Source organism: Vulpes vulpes, chromosome 11 (assembly GCF_048418805.1).
Source record: "Vulpes vulpes isolate BD-2025 chromosome 11, VulVul3, whole genome shotgun sequence".
Classification (NCBI taxonomy): domain Eukaryota; kingdom Metazoa; phylum Chordata; class Mammalia; order Carnivora; family Canidae; genus Vulpes; species Vulpes vulpes.
In genome coordinates, this window is record NC_132790.1 from 7,583,597 (window position 1) to 7,601,566 (window position 17,970).

A 17,970-nucleotide genomic window follows, 5' to 3' on the forward strand; every position below is an offset into this window, starting at 1 on the left:
GACAATTTTTAACAGAGAAAGCCAGTGACAGGGAAAGCCTCGGACTTTTCAGACATGACATGGCTCATATATAAACACCACACACAGAGGAGGTTTCCAGGAGGAACACGAATCTTCCAGAGCGTTAGAAGCATCTTCCTTCAATTAGGAAAGGAAAGGAATAGCGCTTCTGGAAGTCCCTAGGATCCGAGTTCTTCCAGCTTCTTTGGCTGGCTGAAATGACTGTCCCCAACCTTCCTGTGCTTCTCACCCTTGTGTCTCTTATCAGCCATCTCTCTGTCCCTTAACTTTTTTTGGGGGGGAGGGGGGTATGTCTGTGTCTTCTATTCGCAGCAAGAAAAGCTTCACTGCTGCACTAGTCCCAACACGGCCGTACAGCCCTCTGATAGATCTACTTAGGAGTTCCTGCTGTACTTGCCTACACCCAAGATGATAGAATAAGCAGGGAATTAGTCACCTCACTTGTGACTCAAAAAGTAAGCGCTGGTAAGAAATTCATTAACTATATTGGGAAAACGGAATTGGGATACGACAAATTCCCCAAATCATGAGACAGATCTGCAAATGCTAATGAGGAAAGAAAGAATTAAAGTGCAGGGTCTTCTCTGAAAGCCGTGATAAGCACATATTTTTCTAGACCAAAAAAATTAAGTTTTGTCTTGAGATAAGGTCTTTTAAAAAGTGATTTCCCTGGGGATCCCTGGGTGGCTCAGCGGTTTGGCGCCTGCCTTCGGCCCAGGGCGTGATCCTGGAGACCCGGGATCGAGTCCTGCATTGGGATCCCCGCATGGAGCCTGCTTCTCCCTCTGCCTGTGTCTCTGCCTCTTTCTCTGGGTGTCTCTCATGAATAAATAAATAAAATCTTTTAAAAAAAAGTGATTTTTTTTTTTTTTTGTAAAAATCTTTCTTTCCTTCTGAAAACATACCGGGGGTTTTCTTAGCCATTAAGAAATTTTGAAACAGGCCACTCTGACATAATTAATGGGATTTTTTTTTCCCCATCAGTATTACATCTATAAGGAATGGCATGTCCAACATGTGGTTGATTGATTGAGATCCCATTTCCTACTTTTCATCCTATTTCCACTTCCACAAACAGAAGGACCTGACACATAAACCATCAACCTAAATCCTTGCGCCTACCTCTGGTACGGGGCCAGGTGGAAGAGGAGATTACAAAGATTAGATAAAAGTAAGCTTTGGGATCGTCTGAGAATGCCAATTATCCATCTTTCCCAATTCTACCGATAACCAAGATCTGTCTTCATGCAAGTAAGTTAGTTTTATTTCTTGAATTGGAGAAAATGGGTAAACACTGTTTTTCATAGAAAATAATTCTCTCTCATCACTTTGATAATCAAGTCAGACCATATTTTGCCAACAGTATATTAGAATCAGCAACATATGTTAATGCTCTTTAAGGCATAGCCAATGAGTTGACTGCAAGTCATTAGCACCAAAGGAAAAACTTGGTCAGAATAATGAGAGGGCCACACTGAACTGGCCTTACGGTCTTCCAGTGCAAGTCATCAGGAACCGAAATTACTCCAACCTCAACTGCTCTATTGCTAGACCTCGCCACCCATCCAAGATAACACAAAATGAGGGAGAAGGGTATGGAATGGATGAGGACATTGAAGCTACTATGAAAACACGATGTCGTCAGCACTGATGGATGGGGCCCTTTGAGCACTAGCCCACTTCAGATCAACCTGGGATATCCCTGCACTGAACACAGGGAGCAGCAAATATCAATCCACAGCCCCAAGTGAACTAAAAATAAGTTCAAGGGCGGGGGTGGGTGGCGGTGGTGCCGGGGAGGGGGTCCTGGCTGGCTCAGTCGGCACAGCATGAGACTGACTCTTGATCTCGGGGTTGTGAGTACAAGTCCCACATTGGGCACAGAACCTACTTGAAAAAGACTTGGGTGGGTGGGTGGAATATCCCCAGGAAAATAGGAAAAAAACTGCTCAAGACACCACTGTACAGAAATTCAAGAGGCTCACTGGGATTATGGAAACGTGGAGAAACAATGCATTGGAGACTGGGTCTATTAAACTTGCCTTTTTGAAGCACAACGCCCCAGTTTAACACCTTTCACTAACACCTAATATCTACATGATGAAACTTTTACTTATAGGACACGGTCAAAAAGTGTTCAAAGAAAATTGGTTTCATGCTATCATAGGCAACTGTGTAAATAAACAGATAAGGGTCATGGATAACGATGGGATAACTAGTAATACCCACTTCCCACCCCCCAAATAACTAAGAAGAAACCACTCAAGAGTAACTTGGCTCTATTACCTGGCACTTTGTGGCTGAGACATGTGAGGAGGATGAAATGACACATATATGAAATGAAAGAGGAGTATGTCACATAAAGTCTCATGAAACAGAAAAGCTATCAGGTGGTGGTAATTTCCTAGGTCCTGGTGTTTGGCTGAGCACAACACTGAATTTGGTAGAAAAAGATCCACAAGTTTCTTTGGATCCACTCGCAAAGCTCTATGCTCTGGAGTTAAGAGCTGGCCTGGGGGCTCCTTCTGGGCTGAGGAGAGGGGGACTCTGGTCTGTTAGCACCCACCAAAGTCTTTGGATGTACACTCACCCAATTCTTTCTCTTCTTTTTCTTGGAATCACTCTCGATGTTGCTGCCCACACTGGAGTGGCTGGTGGCACTGTTGATGCTGGAGACGCTGTCAGAGGAGTGCTGTCTGCGGATGCGGAGGTCTGCAGACTGGGAGGTACCGTTTCCTGGGGACCCAGGCCAGGACATCAGCAGCTGTGGCCTTGAGCCCGTTCCTCTGTCCCCGGGAATGACTCTTACACCTGAATCCAACACACCTGAGGACTCCTAGGTCTTTCTTATTGGACAGCACCTTCTGCTCTCAGCTGCTGGTTTTATGATCCTGGAGCAGGTGCACGGTATGCTCTTTTTACTTAATTAAATGAGGGCCCATTTTACCCACTTCACCAAACAGAAGTCAGGAGAAGCTTTGAGAAAGAGAACTCCCCTCCCTGACCCCCTCCTGCACCCTGACACCAGCTCTCTTACGCCTAAGACAGGCACCCGATTATGTTTTGGGGGGACTGTGGCACAGTCACCTGTGTTGTCTGGCTGCCCTTGCCCCAGTCCTCTCTACTCTCCTGCCTCACAAGCCTTTCTCGGTCCCTTGGAAATGCCGAGCCCATCAGAGCCTTAACGTGTTAATGTGCATTAGTCCCTCTTCCTGGAACGCTCTCTTTGCTTACTCAGGCTGGCCAGCTCTTGCTCATCCCTCCCATTTCAACTCGGTCATCACTTTTCAGAGGGCCTGGTATCCGAAGTAACGGTGATGCCAAATAAAGGTTGCGGCCGGTTTTCCACACAAAGGCGCAGCCTACTCTTTAAGAGCACGGGGTTTAGGGCAGCTCGGGTGGCTCAGTGGTTTGGTGCTACCTTCAGCTCAGGGTGTGATTCCAGGGTCCTGGGATTGAGTCCCACGTCAGGCTCCCTACAGGGAGCCTGTTTCTCCCTCTGTCTGTGTCTATGCCTCTCTCTCTGTGTCTCTCATGAATAAATAAATAAAATCTTAAAAAAAAAAAAAGAGCATGGGTTCCAGAAAGACCCACGTGCTAATCCCACTTCTGCATTTTACTACTCTGCATCCTCTGGACGGGAATCTCCTCCCTGCAACTCAGGGTTCTCATCAGTGCACTGTGGAGAGGACCAGCACCGCACTCAGGAGGTTGTCGTGGGAGGAAAATGAGATCATGAATAACCGACAACATTGAGCAGCGTGCTTACTACAACACAATGAGTGTTCCGCAAACGCTAGCTGTCACTGGGCCTTCTACCATTACCGTTAATATCACTACGGCGGGAGGGAACTCGTCCTCACGGTCCCGTTCCCGCCCCAGGTTAGGACACATGAGCACAAAGCAATTGACTCAGAAGTACCTCCCTGGACAAACACGGGATGCTCACTCCAGCTCAGCCCATGTCCACATATCAGAGCGTAATAAGGGCACAGGTAAAGTGAAGTGAAACACTTGATACTTTGCCAATAGAAACAGATTTTCGTCCATTTTTGAGATACATCAGGGAAGAGGCTGAGCCAGGAGAGCGGGCTTCCCAGAGGCTTGGAGTTAGGGATTAAAAGTGTTTGCCTCCCAGGCCCTGTACGACTGCCACGCACATGCACCCCTGGGCAGGGAGGCTGCACTGCATGTTGTCGGGGGATGGCTCTAAGGGCAGGAAGGTCATTGTTCTGGAGGCTGCTTCTTCCTTTACCTTTGCAATTGAGCTCCGGCGTGTTAATGACCCCATTAATGGCAGCTTGGGCAGCTGCATTCTGTTTCTTCAGCAGCTCGATGGTTTTTCTTAACTCATTCAGTTCTGAATCCTGAGGAACAGAAATACTGGTTATCCTACAATCATCCTGTACAGAATTCAAATGAAGGACAATTTGGTTTCAGCCCAGGAGCTTAGGGCACAAAGGACTTCCACAAACCCTGTCCCATACATTAGGGTGGATCAATTTTCAATGGGCACGGAAGCACATCAAAGCAGTAGAAATGGGGGGGGCGTCTGGGTGGCTCAGTTAGTTAAGCATCTGTCTTAGGCTCAGGTCATGATCCCAGGGTCTTGGGATCAAGCCCTGCATCAGGCTCCCTGCTCAGTGGGGAGCCTGCTTCTCCCTCTGCTCTGTGCTCATTCTCTCTCTCAAATAAATAAAATCTTAAATGTAGAAAAAAGTAGGAGAAATAAGATTGTGAGGTTTGTCACTGAGGCTGCTGCAATCTGGGTCTTATCTGCAGAGTACAACTCTTTATGATTTGATTCCCATAGCTCATATACACCAAAATCTATACCATTCTCTAGAACAAAAGAGAGTATTATCTTGAGGTTTGTTATTCATTCCAAGCAGGGAGGAGAAAAGCATCCTTTCTCGCTTTACCTTTTGCTCAGCTGTCATGGTCAAACTCTGGAGCCTGATTGTCATGTTTCCAAGACTCTGCTCAAAGGCTGCCACCAGGTGAGCCTGGGGGAGGAAAGACACAGTCTTAGTGACATGACCTTGCAAGGGAAGAGGGCCTGATGGGCGCTGGGTCTTAAAGGCTAAAACCCTCCTGGGGGCCAAGTGAGCGAGCCACCATCTAATTCTTCAGCTCGGGAGCCCCACTCCCCACCTCTCATTGGGATCCAGTCATTCCAGCTTATCATGTCCTTAAAGACCCTGTGCTTCTTCCCACTTTACACATGTTTCCCCTCTGCCTGGAATGCTCTTCCCCACCCCCACGTCCTTGTCTGATTTTACACATCCTTCTCAAGAGATCTCGGCTTGGGGCACCTGGGTGGCTCAGTGGTTGATCATCTGCCTTTGCTCAGGGCGTGATCCTGGGGTCTTGGGACCGAGTCCCACATCAGGCTTCCCAGAGGTAGCCTGCTTCTCCCTCTGCCTGTGTCTCTACCTCTCTCTGTCTCTTATAAATAAATAAAATCTAAAAAAAATATCGAGATCTCGGCTCACGTCTTCATGACACCCCCAGACAGGTTGGTTCCCTCATGGTCACTCTCAAAAGGACATGGACTGCTGGTCTACGTGCACTCTGGTGTCACACATGTGCTCTCACAACTGCTGCTTCACGTCTGTCTCCTCTGCTCCACTGCGCTTTGTTCACCAAGTGCCAAGCTCACAGCAGAGGCTCATATTGAGCGTGTTTGTAGAACGGATGAACAAAGTGGTTGGCATATTTTGCTTGTTATAATCCTGGTTAATAAAAAGCCACTGAAAGGCCCATCTGCTACCTCCTTGGAGAAACCTTCCCCTGTTCCTCCAGGGAGTTAGGACTTTCCCCCAAGGCCGCTCTCTACTTTTATATACTTCTGTTAGAACACGACATCAGACGCACCATTATTTTATACAGCACGAAGACATCTTGAGAAATGCTGCCAATTACAATCAAAATATGCATCCCACTTTCAGAAATGTTTAAAATGTAGGGGAAAAAAAAACCCCGTGTATCTTAGAATTGAGCAATGTGATGCTTTCCTGTCTGCCCCTTTCTCTGCAACCCTCTTGGAGGACAAGATGCAACCTGTGTCCTAACACGAAGCCTCCCTCTTTCTCCAGAGGGCAGCAGGTGCTATATTGGTTGGTTGACTGAGGATGCTGATAATATGGTTAAAACCAAGAACAAAGAAGGGACAAGTGAGCTAATCCTCCTGACTGCAGTTTCTCCATCTATAAAATGGGTGCAATATCCATTTTCCTCCCAGGGTTATTGTGAGCAGTAAGTGAAACAGTATTGGTGAATGCAGGTCTATAAACACAGGAGTGAACGGACACTTTGGGGAGGGGGGGAAGGAAAGGAAGAGGTTTGGAATTGGGAAAGTGACGAAAGATAGGATGAGAACACAGATGAGGAGAGAGAGAGGGTTCTAGGAACAGGGTGAGTATAGGGGAAGAGCTGGCAAAGGAAATGTCTTGGGAGGATGGAGAAGTGAGATCTGATCATATGGTATGAACATTCTAGAGGAAAAGAGGACTGACGATGTACTCCATGAAGAATCAAAAGTGAGGTAACGACCAGGGGATGGGTGGGACATCATCCTGGGTCGTGAGGAGGGTCCGCAGACATTTCAATTTAAAGAGGAGAGCTCAGAGAAGTGAGTCCAAGGCCCCTGTCACTAGACTTCATCAAACAGGAACAGTTGAGGATACGACAGGTCTAGCATTCACCATTGGGCCTTTTTTTCCGACAGCGGTGGGAGTCAGCAGAGCAGGACTGCTTGTAACAGAAATGTGAAGTGGGCTGGCCAGTTTCTTTCTAATTGAGTGCCCTCTCCCTATTAAAAATTGAGAAAATGCTATTGCATTTTAAAATTAAGAGATGGGGGCACCTGGGTGGCTCAGTGGTGGAGCATTTACCTTTGGCTCCGGTCATATTCCCAGAGTCCTGGGATCGAGTCGTCCCACATTGGCCTCCCCAGAGGGAGCCTGCTTTTCCCTCTGCCTGGGTCTCTGCCTCTCTCTGTGTCTCTCATGAATAAATAAATAAAATCTTTAAAAAATAATAAAATCAAGAGATATGCTTTAGTTTAGCTTGCCCGGGAGACTATGACAGAACAAAAGCTAAACAATTCAAGACAGTTTACACAGTCCATGAAGGATACAGGGTCAGGGCAAGAGGATGCTGAGAATTACTGCTAACCTTGCATTTCAAAGGAACGCCAAGGTCAAATCTAAATGGCCAAATTTCCATTTTCTTCAATTGTTTGATTGCCACCCCGAATTCTCTTTGTGGGGACTCATGCTTTCTATTCTCTTAAAAACAAAAACCTGACCCCAAGAAGACTGCTACTGGGGAGGTGTGTTTGCAAACTCAAGAAGCCATGTTTTCTGTGAAAAAAAAAAAACAAAAAACAAAAAAACCCCAAAAAACAGAAGTTCACATTTTGCTGTCGAGAGAAAGGACAGACTCTGGGTCACGAGCAACTGTGAAAACACGGGCCGAGAGGCAGTCGGGAGCCTCGGTTCGGAGCCACACAACAGACTCCTTACCGAGTGCCATTCTCACATTCCCAGGAAAACAAACACGAATGGTATAAAAACACCCAGAGAAGGTGGCTTTGAGTAGTTTGTCCTAGAAAAACAAACACAGCTTGGCCTGTGAGAAAGATGGCAGACAATAAAACACGTTAGCACTGCCTGCGGTGTGTGGTGAGACTAAATATTTACTTTAAAACAATACTGGATTCAGTGGCTTTTGTGAGGAGCAAAACACACTTTTGGAATAATAATAATGTAAGGGAATCTCACTCTGACTCTTCTGGAACGGGGGGTAGAGTTCCACACGGCCCCCTGTAAGGTCTTTGGGGCAGCACGAGTTCACTGGAGGAGCTAACCCAAGTTTTTTGAAAAGTAAACTAATGACTATTTTTTGAGCACTGAGCAGTAAGGGACACCAGTTGACAGCAGTAATTCTTAAGGGGGGGGGGGGTAGCTCTAAATCACCTGGGACAGGGGCTGCTGTCAACCTCACATTTGGATTATATCCAGATTGGCCCCTTGGGTCTGGGGTTGGTCTTGGATTCGAATGGTACCCAGATGAAGGCTACTCACTGAAGAATTCCTCTGGATTTGCTTTTTTTTTTTTTTTTTTTTAAATAAGAACTAAGCTTCAAAATTCAGATCTCACATCAAGTTTTGATGTTCTTTGATAGCATCACTGACGGCAGAAGAAGCAAAGAGAATTAAAAAGGATAATGAAACACACAGAGGCCTGATGTGTGAGGGTGTGGAAAAAATTCAAAGACTCCCAGAAATGTGAGAGAACTCAGGAGAATGAATCGCAGTGAGAGAAGTTACGACGAGTTACTGAGCTTGTAATTAAGGTCAAGAGCTGCACGAGGCACTCCGTGTGCGGACTTTAGAGAGAAATGGTTTCCTTGGGTGGACTCGGGCTTAAGTCAGGAATTACCTGGGCAAAACCCCCAGGTAAATGATTAAGTGGAGCACTGACTCAGCTTCCTGGCCCGGGAAGACAACCTTTTGAAGTTGCCTTTCATTTGAACAGCACGTTATGGGGGTAGTGCGGGCTGCTTTCGGACAGGCTCGCACGCAAGTGTCTGTGGTCTCAGCCTGGCCCATGCACTCCCGGCAGGAGGCCTTGCTTCAGGGGCATCTCTGCACCTTCTGCAAATCTCAGGCTCTGCCTTCGGAGCCTCAGCCCTCACCGGCTCACAGCTCTGCCACAGGCCTCCTTTGCAGACCAGAGTCTCCACCTCGATGCTGACCCCCTAATCATCTAACCACACCACGGTCAGGTCAGGAAGCTTCGGGAAGAGCAAACCAAACCGCCTCTCCTCTGCTTCAAAGGCACTGATGGGGCTCCACTACCTTCAGTAGGAAGCCCAAACTCTCCCCCTAAGAGCCAAGAGCCTCCGTGATGTGAGCATGATGTGACCTGCCCCTCGCTCTTCTTCGATGCCTCTCTTCCCCTCTACCCTGGCCTCTTCCCCACATCCAAGCTGGAGATTCTAATTACATGGAGCTACTTACAGTTCCTAAAGGCACCAAGATCTGCACCCTGGCCTTTTGCACAAAAACATATTTTTGCACAGCAGTTAGAATGCTGCCCTTCTCATGCATCCTCCCTCAGATGTCACCTCCTCCCCCAGAAGGCCTTTCCTGACCTCTCCCCCACACCACAAGACTGACTGAGGTGCTCCTCCTTACATATTCCCACAACCTTCTCCCTTTATCCCTCTCTTAACGGTCACCATGTCATAGCAAAACTGTTTTGTCTCTCTGCTGTGCCAGAGAAAGAACACTAAGATGACAGGGACTGGGCTTGCTTTGCTGTTGAACCCACGGTGCCCGGGGCAGAGCTGGCACTCAAACAGTTGTTGAATTGAATACTGGTTGGCAGCACTTCCTTAACACGTAATTGTGTATATTATAATTATAGAACAGTCAGCTATTTATTCGGAGCCTTAGATTTCTTTCTCCTCGCTCCCCGCCCCGCTCCCAACCCCTAAGATGAAAAGTTTCAGAAAGAGGAAGAAAAGGGAAATGAACAGTGCTGAGCACTTAACATGTTCCAGTACTGACCACATGACAACCCAGAGAGCTAAGCGTTACCATCCACAGTCGCACAGATGAGCGAATGCAGGCTCGGAGGTTAGGGAATTGTCCCCAAAGCACAGGGCCGAGAAGTGCCAGGGCTGACACTCATGCTCACGATGCTAAAGCCATGCTCGTGGAGGGGGGCAGGCAGTCGTGACATAACGGCTGTCAAAGGCAGCAGAGGCTGCCCCCCACGACCCCCCCCCATGGCTACACCCCCCCCCCCCCCCATATCTGTACTCACATTTGCGGTCAGCTGCGTGGTCAAAGCTGAAACCTTTTCCTGGGAGGCATCCAGCTCCCGCCGCAGTTTGCGAATCTAAAGATGGCAAGGGACAGAGTTACTTGCTCTAAGAGCCCATCCTCAGGTTGAGCGGGGTAAAGTGAGTGATGACAGGGAAGGAGGAAATCCACCCAGCAAACTGTTCCTTACCTCTGACTGGCATTTTTCTTCTGGCTGTAAAGAAATCATAAGGGAAATTAGACCAGTTGAGGAACAGGGAACGGTGCAGATGCAGCCTGTGGGGGACACCAGAGATTTGAATGCTTACAGCAGACCTGAAGACTCATTAGTTTCTTTCCGGGTGTATTTTTCTGGATAAACTGGTTCAGTGAATTTGACCAATGAGAAAGGCCAAATACGAACAGCATATTATTATGAGAAATTAGGAGGAATGAGAACGATACTCCAATTATTTTGGCTGTGAGGAGCCCCCCCACCCCCCTGCTCCCTTGTGGAGATGCTAAGGTCAGGTGTGCTCAGAAGGTGTGATGAGGAGGGATGAGCCAGGGTCGGGACGCCCAAATGTAGCAAATAAAAATACAGGTTTAATTAAGTACATCTCATAGGTACAACAAGGCACTGGGCACAACTTATACTCAACAATTATGAGTCATTTGTGTGAATTTTATAATTTGACTACTGGGTGTTCTGTAGTAAATCTGGGGATGCCAGCTGGGGGCAGGGAGGGCTGCCCATGGGTTAACCACCCGTTGTATCCCTCCCTATCTTCTCTCAGAAGCGCCACCCCAGGAGCAGCAGCAGGGCAGGAAGGCCTCCAAGGTGGGGGAGGCGGGGAGCCCCGTCAGCCAGCCTGCCGACTCCCCAGGCTCTGAGCACCTTCCTGCTGCCCCACCTCAAGGCCTGCAGTTACCTGTGACTCTGGGAAGGAAGGGTAAGGCCTGGGAGGGTCTTCCAGACTGGGCCCTGTGTCTGTGGATGACCCAGCTATGTGCCAGCCAGAGACCTCAGGGCCACCCCACCCCTCCTCTCCCACAAGGGGAAATCATAGTGGAGGGACCCTTTTGTTCTCCGTAGGTTCTCATGGCAGGGGGGTCCATAAAACACAGTCCACATTCTGGGCAATGCTTGGAAGTGTTCCTACCTTCTGTCCACCCCATCATTTGCTCTTTCCTGGGGGTGGGGCAGTGACTGGGGAGCCAGGAAGGCAAGTGGAAATCAGTAAAGACTCTGTTTTGTCCCTGAGTCCTAGATGCATGTCCCATCTAATTCTACTAGTGATAAACCTGCCATTTAAAAAAAATCAGCAGAAAAAAAAAATAAAAATAAAATAAAAAAATAAGCAGGATGCCTGGGTGGCTCAGTGGTTGGGCATCTGCCTTTGGCTCAGGGTGTGATCCCAGTTGGGGATCAAGTCCCACATCGGGCTCCCTGTTAAGGACCCTGCTTCTCCCTCTGCCTGTGTCTGCCTCTCTGTGTGTCTCTCATGAATAAATAAATAAAATTAAAAAAAATCAGCACCTGACTCTGACTCTGGTGTCTACTTCTCTGTTAGCTCAGAATGCAGAGTGGTATGATTGGTTAGACCCTGCAGACCCTACGTCCATCAGCCGTGGTAGGGGGGAAGCTGGTTCCTGTCTGATGTCTCTCGGCCCCCTGCTCCCGACCCCACTGCCCTGACTCCTAATCCTGCCCAGGAGGGCCCTCCCTCCAGTTGGCTTCTAACAATGGCAACTGGTTTTTAGGACTATTGGTGCCAAACCATTTAATCCTTGCAATAAGCCAACAAAGTAGGTCTGCATTCCTTTTGAGACACAGAGAGGTTATAGCTTGCCTAAAGTCACAATCTGGACAATCTCCTCATCTAAGGAATGTTTTCAGGGGATGCCTAGGTGGGTCACTGGTTGAGCATCTGCCTTTGGCTCAGGGTGTGATCCCAGAGTCCTGGGACTGAGTCCACTTCAGGCTCCCCATAGGGAGCCTGCTTCTCCCTCTGCCTATGTCTCTGCCTCTCTGTGTCCCCCATGAATAAATAGATAAAATCTTAAAAAAAAAAAAAAAGAAGAAATGTTTTCAGGAGGACACTGGGAGATGTCTTCAGGGCTTACTCTTACCTCTCTGAGACTATTCACCCGCTTTGTCTATCTGTTCATCCACTCAGGCCCACTACCACCACCTATCACACAATTATAGATTTCCTACTATGTGCCAGGCACAGTTTTAAGAACGTGGGATACAGCTGTGAACATGACCACCGAGCCCCTCACCTCATGTTGCTTACCTTCTGGTAATAAGTGACATTTACTGAATGTTTACCATGTGCCAGAGACTATTCTAAGCCCTTTCCATTCATTTTTCATTGAATTCTCATAACACCCCCTTGAGTAGGTACTAATACTATTCACATGTATTCTCCAAATGAGGAAACTGAGGCCCAGGGAGGTTGCCTAATTTGCCCACGGTCACAGCTGTTAAAAGGTGGAGCTGGGAGTGGACCCAAGGTAGTCTGGCTCTAGAGTCGATGATCTTAATGGGCACATTCTCCTGCTCTTTTACTACAGCCCCAATCTCATGGAGGCCTTCCAGAAATAAGGCCCCTGACTTCTGAGTCTGATCCAAAGAAGAAAGTTAATGGTGAGAATGTCACAGCTATCTAACATTTGGGAGGCTACTGGAGGTCTGTCAGCAGGCTGAACCACCCATATAGGAGGAGCCCTACTCCTCAGCACTTCTGTCCACGAGCCTCCTTCTCCTTCCCCATCCCTGGGCCGCTGTCACTCAGCCCACCTGTCTTTAGGCTTGGGCTCCAGTTTTCAGCCGCAGCCTGAAAAAAAAATCTGGTGCTTTGCATCTTACTCCCCAGCTGCTGCTCTTCTGTGTACCTGGGAACTCTAAGTGAGGCTGGGAGCCTCTCTCCATTTAGCAGTTCCCCTGGGAACTCAACTGCTGCCCCCCTACCATCCAAGAAAGCCAGCCCAATGACAAATGCAGCCTCTTGGAGTTTCTCTATCCAAGGGCTGGCAGTGACTTCTCCACGGCAGTTGCTTACCATCATGTTGCCTTTTCTTTCCTTTGTAACTAAAATTACAGGCAATTTTTAGCCAGAATGAGAATTCTTGAATATCCACGAATTACAGAGATTTCAGGGGATAAAACCCATGAACATTGAACAAGAGCTTTTAAGACACTTAGCCTTTAAACAGGCTCTTTCTGGGTTGGTAGCAACTTAGGAAATCCCAACAATCTCCTTTTAGACAACAAATAGGAACTTGTTCACTTTAACATTTACAGAAGTGTCTGAGTTTCAGAATTCTACTATTTCCAAGTGGCCAATAATAGATAAAGGACCACACATTCATGCTTGATGTGATGCCAGATACAATCTGGAATTAGCAGACTACTCAAGCACAAAAACATTTAAATGTTAGGAGCACCTGAGTGGCTCAGTTGGTTAAGCATCTGCTTTTGACTCAGGTCATGATCCCAGGGGCCTGGGATCGAGCCCTACACTTGGCTCCCAGCTCAGCGGAGAGTCCACTTCTCCCTCTGCCCCTCCCCTTGCTTGTGCTTTCTCTCCCTCTTAAATAACAAAACTTAAAAAAAAAAAATTAAAAAAACATTCAAATGTTAGACTATTTTTTTTATGAGTCTGCAAAAAGTAACCTATATATGTTCAGAGAAGGCACAGATAAAGGACAGTAAAGGAGAGCCTTCGACATGGTCAGTGTCAGAAGTTGTGGGCACCCCAAGACCACCCGGCTCCCTGATTGCAAGGACAAAACTGACAGGTACCTGGAATAATGAGGTCATTTGTACAAAGTCATACAGTGAGAAAAAACGAAGATAGGTTGTGGGTCTCTTGCTATCTAGTTAAACATGGAATTAAGGATCTTCCTAGGTCCTTGGTAATGTGCATACTGCTATCACCTCAGAAAGAATAATTTGAAATTTCCTGTCCACACACCCAGAACGAGAGCTACTGAGAGACCCCTGACTACGTGATCTTGCTCGAAGACAGCAGAGCCAGGAAACGCGAGGGACGTTCCTACACCTGAACTCTCATGGTGGGAGAAGCTCATGCTCTTTCCCTCCAAGGCTGGCCGATGCAGCCCAGCCCCTGTTTTTCACTCTTCCAAAAAGAATCTAATCTACCCTCTCTGTGTTAACAGGAAACTCTGGCATTTCCACCGGGCACGGTGATGTCTGCAGTAGCTACTCTGCACCAACCCGGTGAAAGCGGAGTCCCCCCAACCCTGGGTGTCCTTGGTGCCTCTGGTTTTCTCCTTCAGCTGCAGGCTCCTCTCTCTACCTACATCCTGTCCTTGGGGCTTAGCCCAGAGCCTGACAAACGCATAGGACCAGGAAATCTTGTTGGAGAAGTAAATCTAGGTTTCAAAGTACCATCTTGGCACCCATGGCACAGATTTTCCCTCTTGAGGAAAGGACTTAATGTATATACTAGTTGACAAAATGTCCTCTCTATGCTTTCTTAGTAGACAAAGGCTTTAATACTTCCCCTCTCTAAAGTCACTATATGTAAAGCCTTTAAAATGAAAAACCGAGGGTTCTGTGATGACATTTCATACAAGATGACTGGCCAAAGAATGAGGTGTTTTGGAGGTGGAGGGGCAAGGTGGGTAGGAGAAGGGATCATTTCAAGGTCCTTCAAATCAGACCACGTCAACAATCACTGAGGTCTATGTGCTCACCATAGGCCTAAGAAAGAACAGTCAGGCCCTGGTCTCTTTCACTCGATTCCAGGGTGGCCTTTAACCTATAAGGGCCATACACAGTTTGTCCTGCTCCATATATGTAGCCCAGGAACCTGGCGCTGCCAAAAAGTGAATTACCAAAACATCTGTCCTCCACGGATTTAAAGGGTTAAAGGATTTCCAATTCTCAATTAATAAAATTACTTTTTCTTATAGGAATTCCCAAAGTTTTTAAGATCAACAATATTACACACATAGCTATAAGAAAGCAAGCACCCCTGAACAAATCCAGAACCATATCTGATTACATGTGGCTTTTGTTCAGTAGACCACTCATTGATGAGAGCCAACACTTGTGAGCTTGCTCTATGCACTATATTCAATCCTACGTGCATTTTCTTATCTCATTCGAGCCTATTTTTTGAGCACCTACCATGTGCTAGGCTTTGTTCTAAGCACCAGGAATAAAAACAGAAAAAGTCCTTGTAAAAAAAAAAAAAAAAAAAAAAAGGGATCCCTGGGTGGTGCAGAGGTTTAGCACCTGCCTTTGGCCCAGGGCGCGATCCTGGAGACCCGGGATCGAATCCCATGTCGGGCTCCCGGTGCATGGAGCCTGCTTCTCCCTCTGCCTGTGTCCCTGCCTCTCTCTCTCTCTTTCTGTGACTATCATAAATAAATAAAAATTAAAAAAAAAAAAGAAAAGAAAAAGTCCTTGTCCTCAAAGGGCTTATATTGTAGTGAAATGTCATCTTCCTAACACTGGATCCTTATTATAGCTCCAGAAAGTAGGGGCTGCTCTTCTTTCTACTTCACAAAGAGTCAGTTCCTGATTTACTGGTTGATACGTTACAATCAATAGCTGTTTGCGAATTTCAAATCTTGTTCCCTAATTAATCGAGCTCCTTCCATCAGAGATACTTTCTCTAGGAGAAGCGATTTTATTTATCTTATTCTCAACCCTCTTGATAAAGGAGCCCCAGTTCTCATGCTCACAGCCACACAGCACTGATTTATACTCACTGTAGAATAAATTGATGACGTGCTGGAAACCAAGGAGAGCGAGGATCCGTGAACTATTAAAACAAAACAAAGAAGGTGAATTGCAGAGCTAGCTTCGATGGAGCCAAAAAGGGAGAGAGGAGGAGAAAGTCAGCGTTATAGGACACGACCAGGCAATTTAATCTCACCTTGACCCAACTTTTCCTGGTCTGGCAATAGGTCAGGGTCAAATACGGAATAATTTGCTAAGGGAATCTCTTTTCCTTTACCCCACACTCTCACTTTGCTCCCCTGCAAACTCTAAATCCTTTTTTCCCCCCTGTGAAAATAATACATGATTACTAAATACAAGTTTTCAAGTACAGAGACGTGTTAAGAAAACATACTCACTGCCACAACCTACACAGCTCAGAATTCTATTACCCACAGGCAACCTGTTACCTGCTCCATTCCAGCACATTTTACTCCCTTCTTTGTTTCTAGTGTATTCCTTTAGGCTTGAGACTGTGTTGCATAGATGTTGTATACCCTGCTAGCATCCGCCACTTGTGTGTGCACAAAGATGAGCCGATTATTACGAACACAGGAGGCTGGCTATGGGCCACAGGGCACTAAACTCAATCTAGACGAACACGTAGTAAAACACTTGGTTAGAAAACATTATCTACCGAAATAGAGATTTTTTTTTCTTTTGGTTTCTACACAAACAAGCAGTGTCCTCTTTTCTGTGTCTGACTGGCACTTTTGACTTAGAACCGCAACCACCGTCATACCCTCTTCACGCCCCTTCCTGCCCCCAGCCCAGTGGAGACATTCCATGTCTTTATATAATTTTAAGTCACGGTCTTTTCCAGGACTAAGTATATTCTAACTGACTTCTCTTTCTGGGAACCAGATTCTTTAATGATCTTTTTCCTTAGTAATCTCTCAACAACTTTTTGAAAGACAAGAATATGCCCGTGGAGACATCAGAGATGTTTAATTGGGCACAGCTTTCCTGACCACGAGTGGAATGCTCTACCCCCCACACTTAGCCATCCCCGGTGGACCAGCTATCCCCTGTGGTCTGAGCCTGGGAGGCTTGGGAGTAACATTCCCCGAGCGCTAAACGGCTTGCACTTGCCACCCAAGAAGTGAACTCAACTTGGATCAGCATTCGGCAGAAGCTACCTGCCCACAAGATACCCGACAAACAGCTCAGCCCACGCCCCGCCCCACCCGCGGTCCCAGGGGCCTCCGTGCTGTCTCCCTATGAACCTCCTGACCTGCTCCTCCCTTCTGTGCTCCTATCATGTTCGGAATCCTGCACTTCTCTCCCGAGCAGGCCCTGCATAGCCCTTGGCTGCCTCGGAGTCTCCACCTGTACAGTGCTGTTTGTTTAGGATGCTTCTCATTTCAGCCCGTTCTTGACCTGCCTGTCTGGCCCTCTTCTCTCTTACTTAGAAGATGCCTGCTTTTCTGAGGCGATCCCTACGCCATTACTCACATCCACCTTCCTTAGCAATGCCAAGGGTTCTAGATCTCTTCCTCCATTCTTCTGCCATCCATGACTTCTCCGGCCCATGCACCATAAGGAATCAGTTTATGGTGTCAATGGCCAATAATGGCTTTCAGTGTTAACGCGTAGACACATTAGCAGCCGCCGCTCATGCCCCAACCTAGTGGCCTGATATTCTTTTTTTTTTTTTTTTAATTTTTTTTTTTAAATTTTTTATTTATTTATGATAGTCACAGAGAGAGAGAGAGGCAGAGACACAGGCAGAGGGAGAAGCAGGCTCCATGCACCGGGAGCCTGATGTGGGATTCGATCCCGGGTCTCCAGGATCGCGCCCTGGGCCAAAGGCAGGCGCCAAACCGCTGCGCCACCCAGGGATCCCGTGGCCTGATATTCTAAAGCGGTTAATTTATGTTAGCCCATGAGACGGGCAAGTAGGGGCTACTTTGGATTATATTGGAGGCCCATGGGGGAAGAGACGGGGTAACACGTAGCCACCCTTAAGCTACACCTTTCCATCACACCACCTGCTCAGCTGGCACAGGCTGCCACATAGAACTAGGCTGCCCAAAGATGGAAGTTTGTCTCTTCTACCTGTCCAGCCCGTACACACAGACTTACGGACACTGCCTTCAGCAAAATCCTGATGCAAGCCCCGGGCTGCAGGCAAACGGTGTATCTGGCAGGCTTCGGTGGAGGTAATTATTTTTCTCTGTAATTAACTCCTCTCACTTGGTAAATAGCAAGAGCAAGGCTGTGGTCCAAAGAAAGATTCCTTGATTTCCAGAGTCAACACTACACTGAATTTGGCTTGCCCAAACCATGGCAGTTGGCCTTGCTCCAGCTGAGCTGAACCAAATCAGAGCCTGGGTTATGTGGCTTGGATACTCTTGGACAGCAAAATGC

General features: G+C 47.3%; 1 protein-coding gene across 7 annotated transcripts in view; it reads right to left on the reverse strand.

Annotated features, from left to right (window-relative positions):
* The window catches only part of NAV2 (neuron navigator 2), a 399,361-nt gene that overhangs the window by 37,629 nt on the left and 343,762 nt on the right, over window positions 1-17,970 (reverse strand). For all 7 annotated transcript variants that reach the window (XR_011995074.1, XM_072725405.1, XM_072725403.1 and 4 more), the window contains 6 exons: window positions 15,591-15,643; window positions 10,051-10,074; window positions 9,862-9,936; window positions 4,944-5,027; window positions 4,277-4,388; window positions 2,612-2,757 (listed from right to left, as the gene is read on the reverse strand). Coding sequence is in view for 6 of the 7 variants with exons in the window: in XM_072725405.1 (XP_072581506.1) it covers window positions 2,612-2,757; window positions 4,277-4,388; window positions 4,944-5,027; window positions 9,862-9,936; window positions 10,051-10,074; window positions 15,591-15,643 (494 nt within the window). In the remaining variant the exon portion in view is untranslated. The remainder of the gene's footprint in view (window positions 1-2,611; window positions 2,758-4,276; window positions 4,389-4,943; window positions 5,028-9,861; window positions 9,937-10,050; window positions 10,075-15,590; window positions 15,644-17,970) is intronic.